Source organism: Rhodamnia argentea, chromosome 8, assembly GCF_020921035.1.
Source record: "Rhodamnia argentea isolate NSW1041297 chromosome 8, ASM2092103v1, whole genome shotgun sequence".
NCBI lineage: Eukaryota > Viridiplantae > Streptophyta > Magnoliopsida > Myrtales > Myrtaceae > Rhodamnia > Rhodamnia argentea.
The window spans coordinates 11,288,522-11,307,420 of record NC_063157.1 but is presented as its reverse complement, the minus strand read 5'-3'; the positions used below and the strand labels follow the sequence as shown (position 1 = coordinate 11,307,420).

Here is an 18,899-nt window from a genome sequence, read left to right as displayed (position 1 = left end):
CCCTCGCCTTGACTAGGGCCGTGGTTGCTTGATTCTGGCCCTCGCCCAAGCATCGGTGACCTCGGTAGCCCTCTCACCTTTGTGTGTGTGTGTGTGTGTGTTTTTTTTTTTTTAATAGAAAAAGGAAAATAAAAATAAAAACGAAAAAATCGAATAAAGGGAAATGACAAAAATGCCCTTGAGACTAAGCTCTTTTTTTTTAGACTTCATGTATAATTCAGGTTCTTATTTGAAATAAGATTCACTTCAGGTTCTTTTTTGAAAAAATAAGAGTTATAAAGTTCACTTCAAGCCCTTATTTAAAAAAACAAAAGCACTTCGGGCCCTTATTTGAAATTTTCCTCTTTTTTTTTTTTTTGGATTATGCTTTTGATTGAAAGATTACAAATTTTAATCCCATCCGCATTCAGGTTTAGATTCTGTAAATGGTTGTTGGTAATATCGATATTTAAATTTCATTTATTAGAGTGTTATCATCTAAATTAAAGGCATGCGCCTCGAATCCATTTGAATTACCAATTTCGACGCTCGAATGCCGCACACGTGTTTACAAGGCACCAGCACTAACTTCGTTTTTGATATGGGAAAACGACACATGGGTCACTTAAGTTTGGCCAAAATGTCATCTTTAAACTTTTAGTTTGTTCAATATGATCTCTAAACTATTGGTAATATTTGATTCAATCTTGGAATTATATAAAAATGTTCAATATTATTCTTTTATTAATGAAAATTCATTGACAACATTGAACATCTTCATATAGTCCATGAACGAATAAAACACAGATCAAAAGTTCAGCGACCATATTAAACAAATTTAAAGTTCGGGGATCTCGTTAATCCAACTAAAAGTTCGAAAACGACATTGCACATTAGATCAAAATTCATGAATTGTTCGTGCGATAATACCTTTTGATACGGCTCTTATACGATTGCAAATGTCAACTGAATTTAGATCACTGTTTGCCCTAAGTCACGCATAAGACTTTTTTTCTATGGGTTTAATTACATTTCTTTAGTCTGTTATTTCAGCATGTTTCAGGCACATCCTCATGTTCACCTGGTTATTCTCAAGAAGACCCCCCTCTCAGTTGCATTTGGCTCTCTTCCTCTCTCCCATGTTCTCTGTCTCTTTCCTCAAGCAAAGCAAAGCAGCTCTCGCTTTAAAATATTCCCACCCAACTCTCTGCTTCATCTTCCTCCTCTGCTCAAGACACTTCGATTTCTGCATTATCAGCCCCTTTCCAGGAAAAAAGAAAAGTGAGAGGAAAATGGGGGGATCCCAAGAAACTTGCACAGATACTGAGAAGCCACGCAACGAATCAAATGCTCCAACGCCAATTTCCCATCATCACGCCGACCACCAAAACGAGTCACAAATCAAAACCCTTCTCAGAAAGATGGTACTGGACTTTGGCTTGTCCTGTCTTCGTCCTTCTCCGAAGAAGCAGAGCCGGGACGAGGCCGAGAGCGGCGATAAAGGCGGCCACTTGGAGAACAACAGGGCGTGGTTGCTTGCGGAGTCGACTGGCGGTGGGCGTGGCCCGGAGCTGGCGAACGCCGACCCGCAGTCCGTGCACTCGTCTTTCAGGTTCACCTTCTGCTCCCGGGTTGAGCTCGAGCCATTCTGCGTCAACGCTTCCGCCGTCGGCACGACGGTTCTCATGCTGAATTTGGACAACGGATTGGACGAGTGTGATGCCCAGGAGGTCAAGTGGCGACGGGTCTTGTCGTTGGAGAAGAACATTGCCCCAGTGGCCAATACTTTGATCAGATTCGTCTACAGTGAAATTCTCTCTGCAACTCGCAATTTTTCGAAAGGTGAATACAGTTCAGTTGGCTTCTCTCTCTCTTCTTCTAATTTTTGAATTTATGAAGGAGCTCATTTAGGTAAATAAACCCGACCAATCAAGTTGTCAGGAGCCGCAAGGCAGGAGACAAATCGCATTAATTCGCCAAATAACGAGCTTATTTTCGCTTTCACGGCACTCTTTGTTCTGTTAACTGCTAACCCAGTTCGTGTTCTGGTCTCTGGTATTGATTTTGAGACTTCGAGTGAGAGCATTTGCCACGTTATTCTGCAGGCAGAGTGCTGGGAAGAGGGGCACTGAGCTGTGTATTCAGAGGAAGGGTTGGCTACTTGAGAACAGCAGTGGCCATAAAGCGTTTGGACAGAGAAGACAAGGAGTCCCCGAAGGCATTCTTCAGAGAGCTGATGATTGCAAGCTCGCTTCACCACCCGAACATAGTCCCTTTGCTAGGCTTCTGCATTGATCCGGAGGAGGGCCTTTTCTTGGTGTACAAGTACGTGTCCGGCGGAAGCTTAGAGCAGCATTTGCACAGTGAGTCGTGGTCCGGAGCTTGTCATCGAATCACTTTTCAATTCTGGGGTGGTTTCTTGAGAATTGGTCTTCCTTACTTGCAGATAGGAAAAAGGGAGGTAAGGTTTGCCCAACGCTCCCATGGTTGGCGAGGTACAAGGTCGCTGTCGGTGTTGCCGAGGCAATGATGTATTTGCACAATGGGACTGAGAAATGTGTCGTTCACAGAGACATCAAGCCCTCCAACATTCTCCTCTCCTCCAAGAAAAAGCCCAAGGTAAAAAATTCCATCTTTTTTCAATTTTTCTGTTCCATTATGCTTTTTTTTTTAATCCTCCTCCTGAGTTCACAATGAGTCATACTGGTCAAGAAGAGTCATTCTGATGTACCTACCCCTTGGACTTTGCTTGCATTTTTGCAGTTGTGTGATTTTGGGTTAGCTACATGGACTTCTGGGCCATCAGTCCCTTTCCTGTGCAAAACTGTCAAAGGAACATTTGGGTATGTGCTGAAGTTGAAGGGCAAAAAAAAAAAAAAAAAAGCAAAATAGGATTGAATTGGGCTATCTGTTGTTCAGGTGCATGTTTAAGATGTTTCTTCTACTGATGTAATTCTAACACCTAACCTGGTGCAGATATTTGGCACCTGAATATTTCCAGCACGGGAAAGTGTCCGATAAGACCGACGTTTACGCTTTCGGAGTGGTTTTGTTGGAGCTAATAACCGGCCGGAAACCAATTGAAGCAAATAAGCCTGCAGGGGAGGAGAATTTGGTCCTATGGGTAGGTTTCATCATATTAGCTTCAATTTTTTGCTGCTGTTCACTGCTAATGTTAATGTGTATTTGCATACTCCTCATAAGCAACTTATGTGCGGAAAAGAGGTCAACCTAGAAGATGTTGTATTGATTAAAGTACCTTTAAACTAGGTAAGACGTCTAGAAGTACCTTTAATCTAGCTAAGGAACTGTCGTAATTGAAGTGCTTATAATAAGCTCTATTACTTTTCTGATTTTGTGAGGTTTTTGATTGTAGAGTTCATTTCATTTACTTTTGCAAAAGGAAGCAAATAGTTTGCATCTCATGATGTTGCAAAGCATCAAATCCATGTGCTTTCAGAGTGGCTGGCCCTGAAGTTACTGGACTTTCACTGCGGCAAACTTGGTTTCAGCATTGAATGATCGGACTTTTACTGGTTTTGCAGGCGAAACCCCTTTTGCAGAAAGGAGTAGGAGCCATCCAAGAACTGCTTGATCCCCGGCTTGGACACGCTCTCAGAAGCTCTAGCCCAGTTCTGAGGCTGATTCAAGCAGCACACGCGTGCATAAATAGCGAAGAATCTCAGAGGCCGCCCATGGATCGCGTCGTGGCCATTCTAAGAGGCGAAGAGGAGCCTTCCTCATTAAGTAGGAAGGGCTCTGCCTTTGTGGGAAACGGATGCATCATCGACTTCTACAGTCATCAACTACAACAATCAAAGACCGACATGGACGGGCACCTAGCCCTGGCAATGCTAGGAGTTCCCGACATTGAAGATGACGATCACCTCTTCTGTTGTTGAGGCTTGAGAACAAAAGAAACCCGACAGTTTCCTTCAGGATTTTCTTCTTTGATTATTCGAAGCAACTCCTGCTCCAAGAACGGAACAGAGAAAAGCTGCTGTTAGAAACTTTAGATAGCTATAGCAGCCGAGTTTGGCGATCAATTACTCGTGTATATATGGCAATCGTTTCCCTCTTTTCCGCGAGGAAAGTGTCAAACAGACTCTCATTCGCAATCAGAGCATTTGAGTTGTCCTCTAATTTTGCGAACAGTACCCTCAAGTTTCTTAAACTTTGAATGGTTTCAGTGATGGGATTTCCAGTCCCTTTCATCCATGGATGTTCATATCTCATTGAAAGGCAGGCAACTCTTTGTAAGATGGGCAGCTTTTTGCGAAATGGGTCGGTCCAGTGTCCATCTAAATATGCTAACAAAAGAGATGGACCAAGCCCATATAACTTAGTTGAAAAGATAACACTTAATGGGAAAACCTCTCTATGTATCCTAATATTCTCAAATAGTGACTTAGTTTAGGAGATCATCAAAACATGAACCTCTCTTTCGATTAGCTAAGAGCTTGGTTTCTTAATATTAAATAGATTTACATGTTCAAGATAGAAAATTGATATTGCACACAAAAACATTTCAAAGTCGTTAGATGAATGACGTATTTCGTGTGACTAGGAAAGTATAATTATGTTATGTGGTGCTACCATTTAGAATGGATAAATGTTTTGCGCAACATATTAGAATGATGAGCGAATCGTGTTATCTATATTGTCTGTGTAGATGGCCGAAAATTACTAAAAACATCTTAAATCTATTGCATTTATGTCAATTCAGTCCTAAGCTTTTTAATGGTGCCATTGAGTCTTAAGCCTTTCACGTTATGTCAATTAAGTCCATCCGATCAATTTTGGTCGGAAATTGCTGATGTGAATTCTAGTCGTCTTACATGGCACGACGGGCATTGTCATGAATATTTTTAATAACAGTTTGGTATTTGAACTTAGGGTAGGAATGCCCTCAAGGCATTGGACTCGGGCGTCGTTGCCCTCGTCGGCCATGGACGAGGGCCATGGTGCCCACCTTGCTCAGACTTGAGCGAGGGCCTGCGATGGCCTCGCCTAGGGCAGGTGAGGATCTGCGGACAACTCTCGCTACCCCTAAGTTAAAAAAAAAAAGAGTAAAGAAAAAAATTAAAAATTAAAAAAAAAGTGTCAAGTATGACGGGCAATATCCACGTTAGAAGCCTCTAGACAAAATTGCCTAAATGAACTCGATTGGGAAAGTGTGAAAACGTGTGTGACTCAATTGACACCATTAAGAGTTTTGAGATTGAATTGGCACAAGCGAAATAGATTTAGGGCTTTTTTTTTTTATAATTCTCTTGTGTAGATGCTACATCCACGAGCTATATTATCTGAAGTCAATTTATGCCTTGTTCATTCTTTGTGCAGTAGAGCTTTCACTGTTGTAGACTGACGCGTTTGAAAATTAATTGGTAAATTGTACATTTCATCCACAGTTTCTTTTATTAGTGCGGAGAAGTTGCACTCTTTCATCGTACTCGACCATTCGGTTACGAAGCGTGTTCAATTTGCTTCCAAAAGGACAGTGATGTAAAACGAGACGTGACTCCACGTGCAACGCACGTGACCATCCACTGGTACTTGAAAATGTCAAGTATATATATTGTCAAGGGCTCTGTAATCCATATGAACATGTCAATTCTTTTTGGGAAAAAACAAAATGACGAACGGATACGTTTATTCTATGAAAAATGAATGATTTGAAAATTATTTTTCAAAAATTGATCGCTTAAATCACTTACAAAAATGAATGAACAAATTTTTTTTTCACTGTCCACGAAATTATTTAGACATATATTGATAAGATAATGTTATTTATTGCTTAATTATTTCAAGCGATACAAGCAATCACTTTACAAAAATTATTTTTCAAATTATTCATTTTCTTGTTCTTTGAACAAATGGATCTTATGAGTCTAACTTTTTTCTACTTTCCCTTCACCCCAAGTTAAAGATATGTAACAATTGGGGAAATTGTAAAAAAAACTCATGAATCTATTGCACTTTTATTAATTCAATTCTAAACATTCTAATTTTTTCAATTTTAATCCTAAATCTTTTGCACTTGTGCGGATTTAATCCTAAACCTTTTTTTGTGCCAATTTAGTCCTAAACTTTTGCAATTGTGTCAATTCGGTCAATCCGATCAACTTTGGCTGACTGGCTTTAATGTGAATAATTTTTAGTAAATATTTTTAAAAAATTGCTATTTTTCTTTTTTTTCCTTTCTTCTTCCTCCAGTAGGTTCTTTGGTGTGATCGGTGAGAGGCTAGTGTTGACGAGGTTAGCCTCGCCCAATGCTGGTTTGGGCGAGCTTCACCCGAGACTTGCGAGTTCGACCTTGGCAACGATCGGCTAGAGGAAGAAGAAAGGGAAAAAAAAAGGAAAAGAAAGAAAAGAAATAAAGAAAGTAAAAAAATTAGAAAAAAATATTAAAATGTCATTAAAAATCCAAATTAGTGCTGGCCGACCAAAGTTGATTAAATGGATTGAATTGACACAAATGCAAAAGGCTTAAGACTGAATTGACACAAAAAGATTTAAGATTAAATTATACAAATGTAAAATGTTCAAGACTGAATTGGAAAAATTAAGAGGTTTAGAAATGAATTGGCAAAAGTATAATAGATTTATGACTTTTTTGATAAATTTTCCTCTAACAATCCTTCTGCGTGGGCTTAATTACTTTTCTTTTTCCTTCAAGATTTTACGTCTCTTTGATCCCTATTTGGAATATCCTGACGAATGTATGTGCAACATGCACAAACTAGTCAAAGTTGAGTAAAATCAAAGTTAATTTAAATCAATCTTACATTCTAGTACTTTTATATGTAAATCCATGAAAATTTTACATAAGAAAAAAGAAAACAGCAAAAGGAAGAGGATTATTGCGTCGCACTTTACGGTAGGGAACTTAGGAGGAAAACATATGATCTAACCATTGTGATGAATCGGGCACATACCATCCGATTCAAGCTCGGTATTTTGTCGCCACAAGAATGACTCTACTAAGAATAATAGACACAAACTCTGTGTGAACTTTCTTTTTTTCGGTTGATTGGTTTCGAGATGGGTAGTCCCGACCCAAAAAAAAAAAAAATGGTGTTTAGGAAGAGAAACTTCAAGTAATATAACTATTATTTGGTGAAAATATATCATGTGAATAATCTATGACATAGAAATCAAGGCATTGATCTATTTCCTAGATTTTCAAAGTTCATAACACATCTCGAATACATCTATCTCTTCTTTCAAACAAGTTAAAAATCGATTTGACCCCGGGTCGAACCGACCAAATTGCTCAACCCTAAATTTTTAAACTTCATAAATACTCAAAGACAACCGTCGTGCATTGAGTAGGCAACCAAACTTTAAATTTGGTTGGCCAAACCCGCGGTCCTCGTATACCATTTAATCCAAGAGGACTGCTGGTTGTTGCGTGCCGTGCGTGACCATGAGAAAAAGGTAACCACAGCTTTCCCACTTTCACGGGTGTTTCCTAGTACCGGTACGTACCATGTTGTGCTTGCTTTCCATCCGTGATGTCACTTATTATGTTTCTTTGGATTTACGTGAAAGAAGATATAGCCAGTGGGGTGCTTTTCTTCACACTAGAACTTTTTAAAATGAAAATCTGTGACCATATGTAAATTTACATAGGTCATGAACTCGGGCGTTCTCGGGTATTCCAAAAAAATGACCATTAATCAAGCGACAGGTCGGCTTGTGGTTTTTATCCGTGTTATCACCTAAAGCCCGTTTGTTTTGCGAAGAATGAACAACTTTGGAGATCATTTTCTTGAAAATGCTTGGTTATATTGCTTGGAATAATTAGCCAACAAAGATATTTTCGTTATCGACAATAATTTATAAACAATGATTAGCCAACAAAAAATATTTTTATTATTGACAGTAATTTATATATATACTTTTTTGTGGACAATGAAAATGTTTTCGTTTATACATTTTTCTAGTTGATATAAGTCATCGTTTTTGGGACAATATTTTCCAAATGTGAATTTTTGCCGAAATAAATGGACCCTTGTTGTATTTTGTATGACCTCACGAGTTTACCTTTCGTTTTTATGTAGGTAGCGGTTGAGATCGAGTTTCTTGTGCATCTCATTGTGTTTGGGCTGATTTGTGTATATATAAAACCATAATGGAAGGCAGAAAAGAACACCGAATCAGCAGAAAACAGTCTAATTAAATTGAGGATACTAGCATTTGCAAGAGCACGAAATTGGGATTATACAATCAAATGGGCATTGAATACTAACATCTCAATGATATCACAAAAATCACGGAATGCATACGGCAATAAATATTTGAAGATCGAACCTGGTCTGTTTAGGTCAATTCCTTACAAGGAAAACGGGAAAAATTAAAAGGAGACAAATGCATCAGGATTGAGATTCATTTTCGGGCTATAGACCTGGAGACTCGCACCAAGCATTGAGGCTTTTAGCAATCTCTCCTTTGATCCATTCATTGTAAGCCCTCTTCCTTAACATCGTTGTCGCTCTATTTTTCCTTGTAAAAGATTCTTATTGGCTGTCATACAGGTGGTGAAGAGGATGTAATCGGCCATTATGCTTAAGAGAAGTTATATTTTTTTTTTAGTGGGCTCATTGTAGATCGCACCGATTCTTGAAATATGATTGACTTGATTTAAAAGAGCGAATCTAAGTGGGACTTTCCCGTTTTTCTTGTTACTCCCCTAGTAACTTGTGGGACCTCGACTTCTAACCCTGTGGTGCACCGATTCGACAATAAAAGGATGCCTTAAGCAAGGTTAGTGTCTTACTGATGCTACATATTTTTATTGGACTTTTGAGTGTAATCCATTTGTTTGAAGACCTATCAATAGTTTTCCAGATCACTTATGATATCTTTGGTCGCAAAAATGACTATTACGTTACACATTTTTTTTTTGGTTATATTGCTCGATTATAATGTATGCTTGCCATGATAGCCATCAAAGTGTAGTCCCTATTATGCCAGCCTAAAAGATCACTGCCTTTTTTTTTTTTTGGGTCAACTCACTCTACCAGGGTTAGACTATATTTAAATCTATATTAGTTATAACTAATTTTTTTTATGTTATTGTATCATAATGGCAACATTTATGATTGTTTTGATATAATCACATTATTTATAATATAGTTAGTCATAATCATAGTAGAGCACACGGTCAGTTAAGTTGGCTTCATTTCCAAAAATTATGCGAACTTTTTTTTTTTGGTCAAATAAAAAAAATTATGCTAACTTGATAATAAGTAACTATTTTATTGAAAGATATTCATATGTAATGATTAACATAATATTAGTTGCTTATTGTCGGATATATTAAACGACATTGTTTTTTTGTAATTGACTATTATGTTGTACTTTATATAATAAATAACTCAATTACTAATTTTTGTTTTAAGATAATCACATGTTATGTGTAGTAACTTACATTATCTGATAATGTTTATGGGGTATTAAATTCGTAACTGACCATTAAAATTATTATTACAATATTATCTATCTGAGTTTAGGAATTCCGATGCAAAACCACCCTTATCCCATACGCTATTCAAGGAACCAAACAATGTAATGCATATTATATTACTCGAACCAAACAGCATAATAGTTATTACACCTCCATTACATTATAACGTAATAGCATATTACCATCTTATTCCATCCTTGCAACCAACTGGGCTATTGATACATGAACTGAGTACACTAGTCTTACTATACCTAGCAGTACTCATCGACGCTATCCGATCGCCATGACACATAATTTTCTTTCCTTACATGAACTAATTAACAAGAATTATCAAACTTCACACTCAGACAGGAGCTATCTAAATCCATCTTCCTGATCGTATATGGAATTTTCGTACGGACCCAACCGGTCCATCGCGTGCGGTCCTCGTTCAAACATCTATGGCGTCGATTTCACAATAGTTAATGGCAATTCAAAATGCAAAGAGCGCTGACTCGACCGCATCTTTGCTTGTGTCCAAATTGTGATGTAAACACACATATTTTTCAAATGCCCTCATCAGGCCAAATGCAGAAGTTTCTATCCAACGAGCGTAAATTGCGTCGCTGCTTTACTCAAAAATCAAAATCAAGAAATGGCAAGGCAATTACGGTCGTGTCGCTTTCAGACCATCTTCAACATGGTTTGCTCTACTTAGGGTTTACGCGCTTTCGCCCTTGCGTAGACCAATCAACGATCGCCGTTATCGGGAGTCTTACGTTGGAAATTTTTCGTGCGTTCCCAACTTCCAACATCAATTTTAAAAAAAATCTATCCCAGAACAAAAGCCCGAGGAGATCGTCCAATCACAAGGCAGTGCTATGAAAAAATTAGACAAAAAAATTCAAATCCAACCTCAACTACCGAACTTTTGTCAGTTACTTTACGGTTTCATCTTTCTTGTCCAATTCTTTTTGGATTAACAATATATTAATTGAAAGAAACATAACATAAATCTAGAGTTAAGGGTCCTTAAGTTAAGTACCCTTTAACCAATAGATAATTGGAAAGATAAACGAGTAGCTAATAATTTCTTGGGATTAATGTATTAGAAGTCCTAAAACTTATCATGAAAGTGCAATTGAGCTCTAAAACTTTTAAAAATTTTAATCCAATTCTAAAACTTGTCAAATTTGTGAAATCAAGTAGTTGCACTTTTTGAAAGTTTTAGGACTCGATCGCAACTTCGTGACAAGTTTCAAGACTTATTGCACCTTCAGCACTTTTATAACAATTTTAAAGATTTTCAGTGCACTTGTTCCTAGTTTCTTTTTAAAAGGAGATATATGTACGAAAACTTTATTCTTGAATTGATCTGCTAGAAGTGTCGTTGACTCTTTGGTCGCTGAGAAGAGAAATAGGGAACGTTCCTAAATCAATGTGCCAAATCCACTCAAGTTCCGTTGTTTGCCAAATGAACCCATGTCCCATTGAATACGAATGCACGTGGTTCTGTCTTTCGTCCTTATACTTTCACCTCTCTCTTTTTTCCCTAATTAAGTCTTTATTCGGTTAATTTGTCTAATTAAAACATTTTCACTCACGAATTTTCTGATCAAGTTTCTCCGTCACCAAATTTAACCGAAGTCTAATTGACGTCGGACCACGTCCAAATTTGATGTGGATAAAATATGCTGATGCTCTTGTCGAAGTACGTGAAAAAATTTTAGCAAATGTAGGCGACTGGTGGGGTATACTGCAGGTAAAATTGAGCCCCGTGTGTCGCACACGCTGGAAATTTTTAAATCCAAGTCACCCTGTGAAGTCCTTTGAGCGGCCTTGGCTGACTTTGGCGTCGGGTGGATTTGATTAGAAAATTTATCGGAGTAGAATGATTTGATTAGATACATTGAAAGTACAAACATTTGATTAAAAAACGTGAAAGTAGGCTCACGAAAGAATAAAACCTTTCAGATATTTTATCGTATCGCTCTTCTTTGTCATGATCGACTTTAAAAGTGCATAGACTTGATTGAAAAATGCTTGAAAGTAGAGTGACGAAAACAGAATGTTTTTTTCGAAAACATATTTATCTCATCGCTTTTTATTGCGATGTTAAACTTAGATCGGAAGGAGAATAAGACTTTTAGCGCCGAGGATTTCAAAAGATATTTATCCCATCGCTCTTTGTTGTCATGATCAGATTTAGATACAAGATAATACGACTTTGACTAGGTTTAAAAGTCTCCTCAACACGAGTCATCTTCCTCCTATATATAGAACGCGGCACACAGAGGAAAAAAAAAATTTGCAAAAGAAGCAACGCTCTCTCTTCTCGACAATGGCCAAAAGCGAGGGCTCAAGTTCAATTCCGAAGCCGAGGTGTTCTCTGGGCACCATGGATGAGGTGAGGCTGATCTTTAACAAGTACGACGTGAACGGCGACGGCAAAATCTCCTACGACGAGCTGAGGCAAGTCCTGAGCGCGCTCGGCCAGACCGCGGCAACCCCCAAGGAGGCGAGGTGCATGCTGTCGGAGATCGACAGGGACGGGGACGGCTTCATCGACCCCGACGAGTTCGCCGAGTTCTTCGCGAGGGGGCCGAGCGCGGGCAGCGAGGACGAGCAGCGGGAGATCAAGGAGGTGTTCGACATTTACGACCTGGACAAGAACGGGCGGATCTCGGCGAAGGAGCTTCACACGGTGATGGCGAAGCTCGGGGAGAAGTGCTCGCTGAGTGATTGCCGGAGGATGGTCGGCTCTGTGGACAGGGACGGAGACGGCGAGGTCGATTTCGAGGAGTTCAAGGCCATGATGACAAGGTCAAGCCCTTCTGATTCGAACAAGTGACGGTGACTTGAATCCATGGACGTGGAGTAAAACTCGTTTTGTGCTCTCTCTTTTTCAAGCCGTCCTTTAGCGATTGACTATTTTGTGGGAGAGAATATTCACAAAATCTCCTGTGGTTGGTAAGTAGGTTTTGATGTGAACAGTGTTTATTGTTTTGACTTTGATTAGGGATTGTACTTTGGGGCTCACAAAAAATTTGTCTTGATGTTCGGAGGGGAGTGTGAACATAAGACTTCATGGTAGGTATTGTACATGGTGGAATAACCGACGCGAAGGAGATCATAGGAGATTTTTTTATTAATCTTTCCGAACTTTTTAGGATAGATAGGACCAATCAAAGAATATAGAAGGTATTCAAAATTCTATTTCATTTTTCGGATAGAATTAATGATAAGGGATATCTTTGAAATTTATGTTTAGCGTTATCAATCATAAAAGCAAGAGATCGATATGGATACCGGTCCCCAAAAGTTTACTTTCTGTTCAAGTGAGCATTTATCCAATTTGCATGGTAATTATTTCTAGTGATACGTGTTAATCAAGAAGTCTATTTAATTTGTGACGCCTCTTTCCCGCTTAATGACCGATGTAGAGATGGCAAAATTGGGGGATTGACCTCTAATAAAAAAGGAAGCCGCTACTTACTATCATTATTTCTGATTTCATGATTTTTCAATTAATGAGTACTTTATGCAAAACATGCGGTGATGGTATGTGGATGTATGATCAGAAATAACTGACAAGATTGTTAGGGAAGTATTTTTCAATAAAATATAATTCGAGATGAAGTTAATGAAGCAAAGCTCAATAATGATGGGCTCAAGAACAGTATCCAATTCCTAGACGAGCCTCCTCAAGAACACACGACGATCCATCTTTCTTCCTCCTCTTCTAGTAGCTATGTTGGAAAGTTTTGCCTTGTGAGTTTGCGAGCCGGTGGTGGTGGGGGCTGGAGAGGACCAAGAGAGCGAGATGAAACAGAAGATGGATCGCCAGTGGGGGGTGCCACTTTGAACCTTTTTGGCCAGGCCGCCCGCGGCGGTGGTTCTGACTGACGACGTTGCCCAAAGTTGCTGTTGATCTTGTCGCTTGCCATTGCTTGCCACACTTGAATGTCCTTGGCCCGAAGATGCAGCGGTCTCTCTCTCTCACACTCTCTTCCTGCTCTTCAGCTCTGATCGAAACAGTTGCTTGACAGTTCGATCGAGCTCCGCCTCCATTGACAGCGAGCTGGGTCCTCACGGTGAGTTAGTACTCAAGCGCGACATCGAGACCTCAAGCTCGGGATCTAGTTGTGCTCAAGCACGACATACAGAGAGAGAGAGAGAGAGAGAGAGAGAGAGAGAGACGATGGGTCGGAGACGAGTTTGGCCATGATGACTGCTATGACAAAAGCTCAGCCACAACATGAAAAACCATGATTTTATTGCTCTAAATCTAATCTAAGATGACGAAAGTTCATGTTTGGCGCCCAAAGTTCAAAATTGTCCCACTTTTGATTGAATTCATTGCGGCAAAGCATGAATTTTGTGTCTTAAGTTCGACTCAAGACGACCATAACTCTGATTTTGTCATTTTCAGGTATGATCTAAGGCGAAAAACTTAAGAATTTGTGACCTATGGTCGACGCTAAGGCGACCAACTCGACAATTTATTGCCTCTGGATTTTCGTGCTCTGTCGCCTATGAGTAACTCAAAACAAGGAAAGTTGGCGTCTATCGTCTTCACGGATTTTCCCAATAGTTTTGTCGGATATAAGAAAATTTGGAAATTTTCATACTTCGAAAAAGAGTCGGTAATTTCTTCAAAATGTCTATAACATATCAATAACTCATTGAGAAATTAGGTCACCCCTAATTTTTTTCATCAATAGCTTTTTATACCTATCAACCTTTTCTATTTATCAACTCGCACGCGGCATATAACGTACACGGTATGACTTGTATAGTAGACTAGGACAGGATAGAACCAGAAAAAAAAATATTGCGGGAATCTATCAACAGGGAAAAAGATCCGTCAATTTTTTTTTATAATATCAATGGAACGGTAAAACTGTCCGGATTAATAATGATGGGCTTTATTTATGGGCGTTAGGGTTTTCATACCAATTTCTAGCGATTGAGTCTCTCTAGTTTACAACAGGGCTCTGTTTCTATTCCTTCATCGCATGGAGAAAGGCGAATCACAAGATATATGACAAGAAAGTATTTAGACATAAATTATTCAATAAATTATTCAATAATAAGAATATTTTTCATTGACTAAATATTTCAAACGAGACGAATAACTAATTTAATTTTTTTTTGAAACATTTTTTTTTTCTCATCTAATGGAGTCTCAGAATAACAATCGGTGGAGATTGTAAGTTGCCCGTGTAGTTTATTATCGAAGGATCGATCGTGCGTCATTTTCATTATCCTACAACCACCACAAGTTTCAAATAGGTCTATTATTGGCAACCGGGTATATTCTGTAAATATCCTCCCCAGTTAAATCGGTTCGAGAATCGAAATGCTAACCCTGACCTTTCGAATTGTACCGATGACAGATGTATCTATACATCCAAGTTGGCTTAGTCCATAGATTTCCAATCGTACTTCTACAGTTCTACCCTGCTTTCAAGTATTTGGATACGCATGATGACAATTCTATTTAGTTAATTTTTTATCTTTTTTTTTTTGAAAAACAGATTTGGAATAGAAATTCGTTTGAAACCGAAATTACATTTTATTATTTTTTAGACAAATTTTTTTACTTAGAAATAGATTTAGAATAGAAATAAAAAATAATTTTTTTTTACTTTTCTATTTTTGAAACATAAACAGAAATAAAAATTCTTTTCATTACTCACACACACTCTCTCTCTCTTGCGTCCCTGCCATTGATCGCCATTGGCCGACGGCTGGTCATCTCTCTCGAGTCTTTGCCACCGACCGTTGGTCCCCAGTCCCGGGCTCCTATTTGCCCTTCGCCATCCGCCGGTCGCCGATCACTGTCCGCAATCGAGGCCAAGTGGCTGGCTACTATAAAAATTTTATTCTGGTTATTAAATGAATTTCTATCCCAGGAGTAGAAATTTTGTATTGTTATCGAACGTGTGCCTTTGCTCAGAAATTCGTCTAGGGAATAGAAATAGAAAAATTGCTTCCCACTTCATTACAGTAAAATATCGATTCTCGAAACTAATCGACATCGTTCCAAATTATGGAAAGATGAAGAAACGATTCAATGTGCGAAAGACCATAGATTCACTTGAATGGCATGAGGATTGTCCAAAGAATTTCATAGTTAGTACACGATATACATACTGAAGCAGCTCAGAACACAGCCCAAAGAAAGCCTGTAGGAACTGCAGTGGCAATTGTTGCCGATAAGTATAGAAGCCCTGTTCCTAGTAGTAATGGTAAAGTCAGAAACTATTTCGCTGTCAAAATTCAATCTTCCGGACGGTCGCTCCAAGCTACACTGCCCCGTGAAGAACATGAACTGCCCCGAGGTGCGGTGAATCTACCGAACCTCATTCCTCGCTGCGGGAAACCGACAAAGTATCCAAACGAAGCAACGTAAGATGCAGAATCTTGTCCTGGACAGCTTGTCCGGACTATCCGCCTTTAGTTAGTTCCCTGTGCTCTGGTCAGGAGCTACTCACTGCGCATACCGCTGCAAGAACTATGCCCCGCCTTTCACAACCAGACAGTCCTGATGCAAATGCGTGGTGGCTGTAGGAGCAGAAGATGTGGACACAGGTCCTTCCTTCTGATGCAAGTTATGCGCCGCAGTATCTGATATCTCGTGCAAGCCTGCCGCTTCCGAGATATGAGCCTTTACTTCTTGGAAGCTCTCCTTCGATAGGGAAACCTCCGCAAGGAGTCTCCATGCATAGTCCTCCGATGCATTTTCAAAGTCCTCGCGTCGCTTCAACACTATGTGTCCGCCGATCTCCCAGACGGCGGGATTTACTTGAGTTTGCAAAAGTTCTTGGCTCACTTCTCCCCGAGCTTGCTTCTCTGCGTAACACTGACCCATTGACACAGAGCACAATCAGATGCGTGATCATTAAAAACTTATGATGAAAATACACAACATTGTGCTGTGGTGACCACCAGAATTTACCGAGAATAACTACAGAGAGCATCAATTGTATCCTTAGAAAGAATTAGAAACATTTTCTTACTTGCTCCTAAAACACAACTCTTGACTCAAAATTCACTTCCAGTGTGAGACCTGGTTCTTTGACATTAAACCGTCAATCTGTCAGGAAAGCAAGAAAATGAAAGCTTACCTGTGGAAATAGAAACACTCTTTTGCCGCAATCAGCGATCAGTACATTGAAAGGGATGTTGTTGCGCTGAAGGCGTATGCAGGAATTAGCAACCGCATCGGACAGATCCTGTAGAGTATGCCCACCCTCGAACACGACTGAACGGACTGGGAATTTCAGGAGTTGTGAGACAACTACTCCATTTCTCTGCATGCTCGCGGAAGTCATTACTCTCAGAGTAGGAACCTTTTCAACCGGGAACGGAGAAGCCAGATAATACGCCTGTAAGAACAAGATAAACGGCTTAAGTAATTAACGCCTATTTGGTGAAAAAAGAAAGGTCAGAATTTCCTTCCATGGAAAAGAAAAGTAGCTCAATCGGCCGGCCAAATCATGGATTGAAGTGTGTTCAATTAAGGTCACCTGGAAGTGAAGATGGTTAATGGTGGCGAATGCGCCTAGACTGTTGTAACCCACTCTGAAGAAAGAATTTGCTGCCTCTCTAGCCAAAGACAGAGCCAGAAAGAAGCTTGCCCGGTCGATCCTCTGAGGCAAGCAGTCGAGAACACGGGGTATAAGGAGAACATGCCCATACTCAATCGGGCTTACCTGAAGAAGTTTAACCAACTTAGACCGTCAGCAATCAGTGGACATCAATTAAGACCTGCATAATGTTTAGTGTTAAAGAAGCAATGAACTTACGTTGATTGCCACAACATTAGGAGAAGTAGGCTTGAAAATGGCGGGGGCACTGGGGAAGAAGTGGCTGTAGCAGTCATCACTCTGTTCGAACATAAAAAGCACTTCCTCTTGGCCAACTTTGGTGAAATTGAACTTCTTCCCATCGAAATCCTGGAGAACTCGATCCACTCGGAACTCAGTCGGGCGCTTTTTGAGGTGGCGCCCCTCGTTCAGCTGCGCAATGAAGCCATTGTCGCCAGGAATAACCTTTTTCTTGCACGAAGTTACGTCGTAGCGAAACAGACCTCGATTCATCCGATCATCCCACTGTCCAAGTAAGAGATTAAGCAGGAAAGACATCTGAGGTGGTTTCAGGGAAAGGACGGATTCTTCAGCGCAATCTTCTCCGGGTACCTTGAATGTGTACAGAGGAAGGTCTGATGCTGCAATTAGCAGCTAAATCAGGTACCAGCTAATGCCGACATTAGAAAACTTGAACCAAACATCCACATCATCTCCCCTCTCACCACACGCAATGCATCTCATATTCACACATATATGTCTATTATTGAATTTACTGCTGCTTTTCGATCCTCTCTGGTACGAGGACAGCCATTATTTTTCTGTAATCTTTTATCCTTGACGCTATAATGTCACTTCTCCAGGCAGTGGGGAATGATTGAAAATCAAGAAAAGCCGCTGGCCGCTCCTATGTAAAATGTGCATCACTCCCATAAGATAAGGATCAGAAAACCTCCATACAACTTGAAGCTTAATCAAGACTTTAGCTTCCAGCACACAATATGGCGACAAAAGAAGATGGTCGACTTCGGTTTATCGCAATTTCACAGTTAGCTTTATACACCAGGAATCAAAAGCTCAAAACCTAACAGTCATAACTTCGCCAGGAAGCAAAGAAAGCCAAACAAAATGCGCAATTTCCTGTCCCTTCTGCAAAGCCTAAGAACCGACCCAGGAATCTTTTCCGGCGAGAAAACTACCCACGGCTGTCGAACAATCAGAACATCAAAGAAATATGCCACGAAACATGTGACAGAACAAAAATAGGATGAGCTTCTCCAAGCTAATGTACCCTATAGTCTCTAAGTAGCTCTTTGTCGCATAAAAGAGACATCCAAATCAAACAATCTTCTGATATCCGCATAAAACGAGAAAAGTTTGATATCATCCGAACCCAACGACAACAATCCAGTCGCGTTCGAACATACGACTAAGCCGCAGACTATCGGCGACAGTGAGTTATAATTCTTATACACCGAAAGAGAACAAGAAAAAGAAGCGTATGATCACAGGGGACGTACCGGCCAAACAGCACTTTCCGAGGCAATTACGACCGCATCCCTTGGCTTCCCCTCCGACTGCAACAGCAACATTATCCTTCTCGCCACCCTCCTCCTGGTAATTCGACACAACCGTCGCCACCCTCTTGATCGTCAACATCTTTTTTAACGTTTCTGTTGCAGCAAAAAGGGTGTCCCCGGGATCCGCCGGCGGCGGAAGGGATCGCAGTCGGTTTTCGCTCTGGTTGTTTTTGTCTTTGCCGCGGGGAATCCGGTGAGAGTTCTCGTCGGGAGTTCTCCGTCCGTCACGAGACCCGTATTTCTCTAGATTCCTTCCGGCGATTCTGCTTCTCCCTCTTTCTTGAGGCGGCAAAA

The 18,899-nt window shown here is 40.0% G+C and overlaps 3 protein-coding genes across 4 annotated transcripts; 2 read left to right on the top strand and 1 right to left on the bottom strand.

Moving 5' to 3' along the window:
- The first annotated feature begins 1,086 nt into the window (after nt 1–1,086).
- On the top strand, nt 1,087–4,122 carry LOC115745440 (probable serine/threonine-protein kinase PBL11). Of its 2 annotated transcripts, XM_030680981.2 has the most exons (7): nt 1,087–1,821; nt 2,085–2,342; nt 2,426–2,598; nt 2,743–2,822; nt 2,956–3,103; nt 3,525–3,862; nt 3,924–4,122. In XM_030680981.2, exons 1-7 carry the CDS (start codon nt 1,119–1,121, stop codon nt 3,931–3,933), a joined length of 1,710 nt encoding a protein of 569 aa, XP_030536841.1. In that variant the 5' UTR covers nt 1,087–1,118; the 3' UTR covers nt 3,934–4,122. The 2 variants fall into 2 exon arrangements, with proteins under 2 accessions (XP_030536841.1, XP_030536839.1); XM_030680979.2 differs by having other exon boundaries at nt 3,525–4,122.
- A 7,573-nt stretch (nt 4,123–11,695) lies between these two features.
- On the top strand, nt 11,696–12,578 carry LOC115745378 (probable calcium-binding protein CML23). The gene has a single exon (XM_030680901.2). The coding sequence runs from the start codon at nt 11,772–11,774 to the stop codon at nt 12,279–12,281; it is 510 nt and encodes a 169-aa protein (XP_030536761.2). The 5' UTR covers nt 11,696–11,771; the 3' UTR covers nt 12,282–12,578.
- Nucleotides 12,579–15,724: 3,146 nt separating this feature from the next.
- LOC115732084 (GDP-L-galactose phosphorylase 1-like) lies at nt 15,725–18,817 on the bottom strand. The gene is made up of 5 exons (XM_030662753.2): nt 18,546–18,817; nt 17,245–17,666; nt 16,966–17,151; nt 16,564–16,824; nt 15,725–16,298 (listed from the first exon to the last, which is right to left on the bottom strand). Exons 1-5 carry the CDS (start codon nt 18,682–18,684, stop codon nt 15,951–15,953), a joined length of 1,356 nt encoding a protein of 451 aa, XP_030518613.1. The 5' UTR covers nt 18,685–18,817; the 3' UTR covers nt 15,725–15,950.
- Between the last annotated feature and the right edge of the window lie 82 nt (nt 18,818–18,899).

Coding starts and splice junctions, on each gene's coding strand:
- LOC115745440 (XM_030680979.2), top strand. CDS start 1,119: ATGTTCTCTGTCTCTTTCCTCAAGCAAAGCAAAGCAGCTCTCGCTTTA. Junction 1,822..2,084: donor AACTCGCAATTTTTCGAAAG/GTGAATACAGTT, acceptor GTTATTCTGCAG/GCAGAGTGCTGGGAAGAGGG. Junction 2,343..2,425: donor CTTAGAGCAGCATTTGCACA/GTGAGTCGTGGT, acceptor CCTTACTTGCAG/ATAGGAAAAAGGGAGGTAAG.
- LOC115745378 (XM_030680901.2), top strand. CDS start 11,772: ATGGCCAAAAGCGAGGGCTCAAGTTCAATTCCGAAGCCGAGGTGTTCT.
- LOC115732084 (XM_030662753.2), bottom strand. CDS start 18,684: ATGTTGACGATCAAGAGGGTGGCGACGGTTGTGTCGAATTACCAGGAG. Junction 16,825..16,965: donor TTAACCATCTTCACTTCCAG/GTGACCTTAATT, acceptor TTGTTCTTACAG/GCGTATTATCTGGCTTCTCC. Junction 16,299..16,563: donor GAGTGTTTCTATTTCCACAG/GTAAGCTTTCAT, acceptor TCAATGGGTCAG/TGTTACGCAGAGAAGCAAGC.